Below are 5736 nucleotides of genomic sequence, written 5' to 3'. Positions count from 1 at the left end.
AGCAATTGAGAGAGATAAGGCTACCTGGGGCTTTATCAGCTGCTGAGTCCTGTGTTTTTGGTGGGGTTTTGCTTCCGTTATTCTTACACTCAGCATAACCTCTGCCACTTCGCCCCCACTGCCGTGGCAGTGATGGGCACTGGAAGCCAGGCAAGGGCGTTTGTTTCCAACCTCTTAGCCTATGGACAGAGCAGCATCATGAGAGCATGGCTTCAGCAGGCTTGGGGGCTCATGCATGGAGCTTGGGGAAACCCATTTAGTCCTTGCTTTGCGGGACATTTCACCTGGCCAGGACCTGGTGCAGCGCCAGCAGAACCTGTTGCCACAGGGATCGGAATGGGGCGGTGCTGTTCATGCAGGAACAAAGGTTCCCCTTTCCAAGCACGAAGGCGTTGTGCAAAGAGGAAAAGTTCAGGGAAAAGCCAATTGCACACATGTATTAGCACTCAGAAGCTGCAAGCCTGACCTGCAAGCTTGGTGACTGCCTCTTCCCCAGCTCCAGGTGGAACCATGAAGACCTGGCATGACATTTTTGCAGCAAAGATTGCAGATTTTCACTTGAAAGAGCCATGGACTCTTCAAGAGGATGATACCCTGCAGGTGCATGCCCTCAAGCCTGGCTGGAAGGAGTTTGTGCAACGCCGTGCTCCTGGGAGGTAGGGGACTGCTGGCTCAGTCCCTGTCAGGAACAGGACAGGGGACAGTGGGCTGCCACGTGGACCTTTCCCTTTCTCAAAGTTTGCTTGTAGGAAATAGCTTTTGACATGAAAGGGGCGGTTTGGAGGTGGGTGAGGCTGGGAGGGGTTTTCCCATTTTGTTCCAAATGTTTTGTTTTGTTTGGTGGGTTATTGCCAAACTAGAAAAACCCCATGATAATTGGAGGGGAGGGAAGTGCTGCAGCTCCAAAGGGCAGCTGGTATTTGGCCAGAATTTCTCCATGTTGGTGTCAAGGTGCAAACTGCTCCTCCAGCAAGCAGGGGCAGTTATATTGCACTAGAGCCAAATCCTCTGGGTTTGCAGCCAGAGGATGAGAGGAGAGCTGCTGTCTGCTGGGACAAGGGGCAATGCCTTAGCAGTGCCTGCATCTGCACCAGGCTGAGGGATCCTGGGGCAGAGAGAGGCTGTGGCTCGGCATTGTTGGTGAGAGGCCCCCTCCCTACAATTTCCACTGTGGGCAGGACCCTGAGCATTGACCAGACACCCTGCCTGGGTGGCGGCAAATGGACACCTTGGCTGTCAGCTGCCCCCTGCCCCTGGCCTACCCCCTCCCACCCACCCCACCCCCCAATTGTGCAAGATGAAGAGTGATGGGTTACACACCTTTCAACTTCTCAAGACTTCTCCTCACCTGCCCTGCAGCCTCCACCCACACCTTCCTTTTATTTTTCTTCTTTTTTTGATTTCCCCGGCTTGGGGCTTGATGTTGGCTTTCCGCTGAGCTGTGATAAGCCAGCATGGGTGAGGGGCTAGAGCCCCAGATAGACCTTGGGCCTGATGCTTCCCATCACAAGGACCCTTGCTCCTAGCAGTGGGTCTGGGATGCACTGGGAAAGGGGACCAGGGTGGTCTCAACAGGCAGCCTGTCTCCTAAAATCTTTAATGCTGGTACCATCCCTGAGCTCCCATCTGTGTTGAATTCCCCAGACTGGCGTCATGCTGCTAATGGGAGGACAGTTTGGTGTAAAGCTTGCATGAGTGAAGTTAATCCATCAGCCTTGGCTGCCCTGGTCCTTACTGACTGTGTGGGAAGACACTGGCTCAGAACAGGGAGCCTAGGATGAGCTGACCTCTTCTGTGCCCTGGCAGGTTTCAGTGCTCCCAGTGCTTTCATGAGTGGTCTTCAGCCAAAGTGCACATCCTGTTCCACATGTGCCGGTGCCAGGGCTGGGGCATGGTGTTGATGCGGATCTTTCGCCAGGCATGCAGGCGGTGTCCCAACCCCCGGCTGCAGGAGCCCGAATTCAGCCTGGAGCCTGTGGAAATGCTTCTGCACAACCTGGTGCTAAAGATCCTCGAGTACTTCTACCACATTCCCATCCAGCCCTCTGACCTCCTGGAAGTCATGGTGGATGTAGCGGTGGCGGGGCCACACGACAGCACCCACTGTGAGGGCTGCCAGCTTGGCGTTTGCAGCAAGTCATGGCCGGCTCCAGCGTCAGATGCCCGGGAGTCTCTGATGGGTGCAAGCAAGGCCAAGACACATCGCACCCCAAAATGCCAGGGCATGAGACCCGATGCAACCCCAAGCCACCGTCCCTCTCCAAGCCACCATCCCTCTCCAAGCCACCATCCCTCTCCCTTTAAGAACAGTTTCCCCTGGAAACGTTGCTGCTGCTGCATCGGCAGCTCTTTGCTCTGTGTTTTGGCAGTGCTCTTCTTCATCCTGCTTTATTTCACCTTTAAGTAATGGGAGCTGGGGATCACGAAGAGGAACTGGGGTGATGCCTAGGGGAGCTGATGGAGTGACTGGAAAATTGGGTACCCAAGATCAGCCCTTGCTCATGGCATGGCAGGGCTTCCCTGGCTCCTGGGGGCATGGGGATACATCGGGGTACCTCAGCCAGGTACCTCATCCCACAGCCTTGGGGAGCCTGGTGGGTCTGATGGTTTCTTACAGGACATATTCTTCATGAGGATGACCCTCAGCTTCCCCATGCAAAGTATGAGTGTACTTGCAAGAATAAAACAAGCCCTTTCTTCTCAGCTCAAGGGTGCATTTGTGCTATTTAATTTCTCCAAAACCTTTTCTAGGTATGTGTGTACAGCTCAGAGGGAATCTGGGGGCTGGCTGTATCGACCACCTGGGCTCAGCTTCCAGGGACGCACATGCCCATTCTCCCCTGCCTTTGGCCTTGAGGGGACTGGGCACCCAAAGCAGCTGAGGGGCACCCAGAGCTGGAGGTTTGCAGCAAAGTTACCAGGAGCTGGTGGACACTGGCACTGCCTCCTATGAGCTGTGTACAGCAGCGTCTGCCCTGCAGCTAGGTTGAAAAAATCAAAATAACACGAAAACGCTGTGTGATCCAGGGGCTATGTGGATTTTGTTTCTTAAGTGCTCTGTCCTGCTTATCCCACCGATTCTCCCCCTTCCCCAGTGCCTTCCCTTCCCGCAGCCTCTGCAGGCCGGCCCGTGGAGCCAGCAGGTGGAGCTGTGAGATCTCTGGCACTGCACCTGGAAGTACTGGGACCAGTGACCCACCACCACTTGGATGGGCCAGCATTCCCCAGATGGGGGATGCCCTCCTCCCCATCCCTGTGCCCAGCTGTTTCCCCGTAGTGTGGCCCTCCCAAACCACATCCTGCATGGATACCGTCCTGGTCGGTGGGTGAACTGGTGTCTCACTGCGATTTTCCAATCTCAGAGCACTAGAGAAGCACACATGATGCAAAGCAAGGGGCCTCACACCCCTCCTGGTCCCCAGCTCTGCTGGGGTGACAGTGGTGCCATGGCAGCAGGGCTGGGGACCAGCGTGGTGCCATCATCAGGGACTTCCCCAGGAAGGGGAGTGAGCATGACCTGACCCCTTGGAGTGAATACCAATGATGTCCTGAGCATTTTTGGCAGGGGAATGGTGGCTGCAGGAGTGCTTGAGACCCAAGGAGTCTTGTATCTGAATGGATCTTTCTGGAGGAGGTGTCTCCTTGCTTGGGGCAGCCAGGGCTGAGTGGCTCTGCTGGGGAGGAGGAGGCTGATCCTGCAGCCTGGACCAACTTCCCTCCCTGCCTGCAGCTCTCCCCGCGCTGGGAGCAGCCTGCCCTCTCCCTGCCGGCATTAAGTCATGAAGCAAAGACAGGGCCAAATTTCTTGCTGCCAACACCCGTAGCCCTCTTCTTCCCATGCTGAGGTTTTCCCAGCCCCAGTCATCACGTCTGGCTGTCTGCAGCCTCCTTAGCCACCCAGCTGCTGAGGGGGAACTCCCTCCCTCTGCCTGGGAAGCCAGCTCTGGTGGAGACCACATCCCTGCAGGGGTCTTTATTTTCTTGCTTGGGCTTCTCTTCTCTTTTACATGGGCAGAGCCATCCCTTGCTCCCCTGCAATACCGTCTGCACCCATGGCCTTAAACGCATACGCTGCTTTTTTCCCTGGTCCCCTCCCTATGGCTGCTGGCCTGTATCCTTGTGCTGTGCATGCATGTACCCTCCATCATGCAGCCCCTTCGTCCCCTCCCCATTACTCAGAAGCACCCGTACATACATGGGCTTCTCAATCATGGCCTCATTTTTGGGGTCCTTCCAGGATACTCCTCCTCAACATGCAGTTGTGCCCATCTTCCACTTGTTTCTTAGCAAACTGCCCTCAAAGTGCTGCTTTTCCTGGTTCTTGGCACTTTTGGAGCCCACAGCAAGACCTTCCAGCTCAGCTCAACCCCTAGAGATGGTAAGCAGTGGCCAGACCCCCAACTGGTATGGGGACAGCAAGACCATCCCAGGGAAGATGGCTGAGGGATGAAGGATGCTCTCTCTCCCTAAGGCTCCTGGTCAGGTCCTGGCTGTCCCTCTGGTCTCTCTGAGGTTGTGCTCTGCTGCAGCCAGCTCTCAGCTCATGCCTGACACTCATGCGCAGCCAGGGAAGGGCAAATCTTACCCAGGGACATTTTGCTGGCCTTTCACTGCAGCCAGACTGATAAATTGCTGTCTCTGCGCCTGTCTTCCTGGAGAGAAGCTCTCACCACTCTGGCAGGTTGTGAGGTGCCAGAAAATGCAAAGCCTGCTGTGGCTGCTCTCACTTTTCTCCTCTGCTGCTTGTTCCCAGCCCTCCCTGCAGCCAGCTGCAGCGGCTGTGGGGCACAAGGGCTTGGCACTAGCAACACCTCGGCTTGGTGAGCAGGAGGCGAGGGCTGGGTTGTGTCAGGGATTTCCCGGCAGAACTACTGATGGGAGGCAGAGGAGAGTCTGTATTTATCTATTATAGAGCAGCAACATTTTTTAACTTGCCCAGGAGCTTTCTAGGCTCAGATCCTGCAGATGATGGTTTAATGCTCGGGGGACCATGCCTTGGTTTTGCTTTTTCTCTCTCCTCTCTTTCATCCCTCTGATGCCTCTGGACTTGTTAGCAGACCCGTGAATGAGTGAGCCAGACCCACTGCCCTCCTTCTTGCTGTCAGCCCGGAGGAGCCCAGCACTGTTATTTCAGTTCTGTGCCGCAGGAAAATAGGGATCAATAAGCCAGCTCTCAGCCCTGGATCCAGGCACATGGTAGGAAATGGTGCCCATGATGTTAAGCTCTCTCCAAAGACTGGATTTTCACAGCCTGTGATGCAGAGAAGAGATGCCCAGCAGAGCTGTGTCCCTGCCTCTCCCATCTTGCTGCAGAGCCTCTGCTGTGAAGACACGCTCTCTCAGTCCAACAGCTAGCAGGGACAGGCTGATTTTTCACCCCTTTTAAAGCAAAAGTCACATACCTGTTATTTTTCCTGCATGCCAATTGAGCCCAGATTTAATTGCTATTCTCAGCACAGAGGTTGCTGCACTCTCCTGCCACCGCCCCTGTCTTCAGTGATGTGCTAAGGCTATAAATAATTGAAAGGCAAGATCTCATCTGTTGCCATTTTTCGTAATTTTTATTCACAGCTGGTCAGGGTCTGTCTCAGCCCATGAGGCTGTGTGGGCCATGGCTGAGCAGCCATCGGGGTGAGGATCAGTGTTGGAATCCCCTGGGAGTGCAGGTGTGTGTGGCAGAGACTAACAACCAGCCTTGGCCACGTTCCTCTTGGAATAAAAGCCTCAGGGCACAAA

The 5736-nt window shown here is 55.0% G+C and overlaps 1 protein-coding gene across 2 annotated transcripts; it reads left to right on the top strand.

Moving 5' to 3' along the window:
* The first annotated feature begins 244 nt into the window (after positions 1-244).
* LOC119157075 (receptor-transporting protein 3-like) lies at positions 245-2703 on the top strand. 2 transcript variants are annotated; one of them, XM_037407610.1, is made up of 2 exons: positions 245-656; positions 1807-2703. In XM_037407610.1, the coding sequence occupies exons 1-2, from the start codon at positions 511-513 to the stop codon at positions 2405-2407; spliced, it is 747 nt and encodes a 248-aa protein (XP_037263507.1). In that variant the 5' UTR covers positions 245-510; the 3' UTR covers positions 2408-2703. The 2 variants fall into 2 exon arrangements, with proteins under 2 accessions (XP_037263507.1, XP_037263508.1); XM_037407611.1 differs by having other exon boundaries at positions 499-600.
* Positions 2704-5736: the final 3033 nt, after the last annotated feature.

This window comes from Falco rusticolus, chromosome 13 (genome assembly GCF_015220075.1).
Source record: "Falco rusticolus isolate bFalRus1 chromosome 13, bFalRus1.pri, whole genome shotgun sequence".
NCBI lineage: Eukaryota > Metazoa > Chordata > Aves > Falconiformes > Falconidae > Falco > Falco rusticolus.
This window is presented reverse-complemented; position numbering and strand designations above follow the sequence as displayed.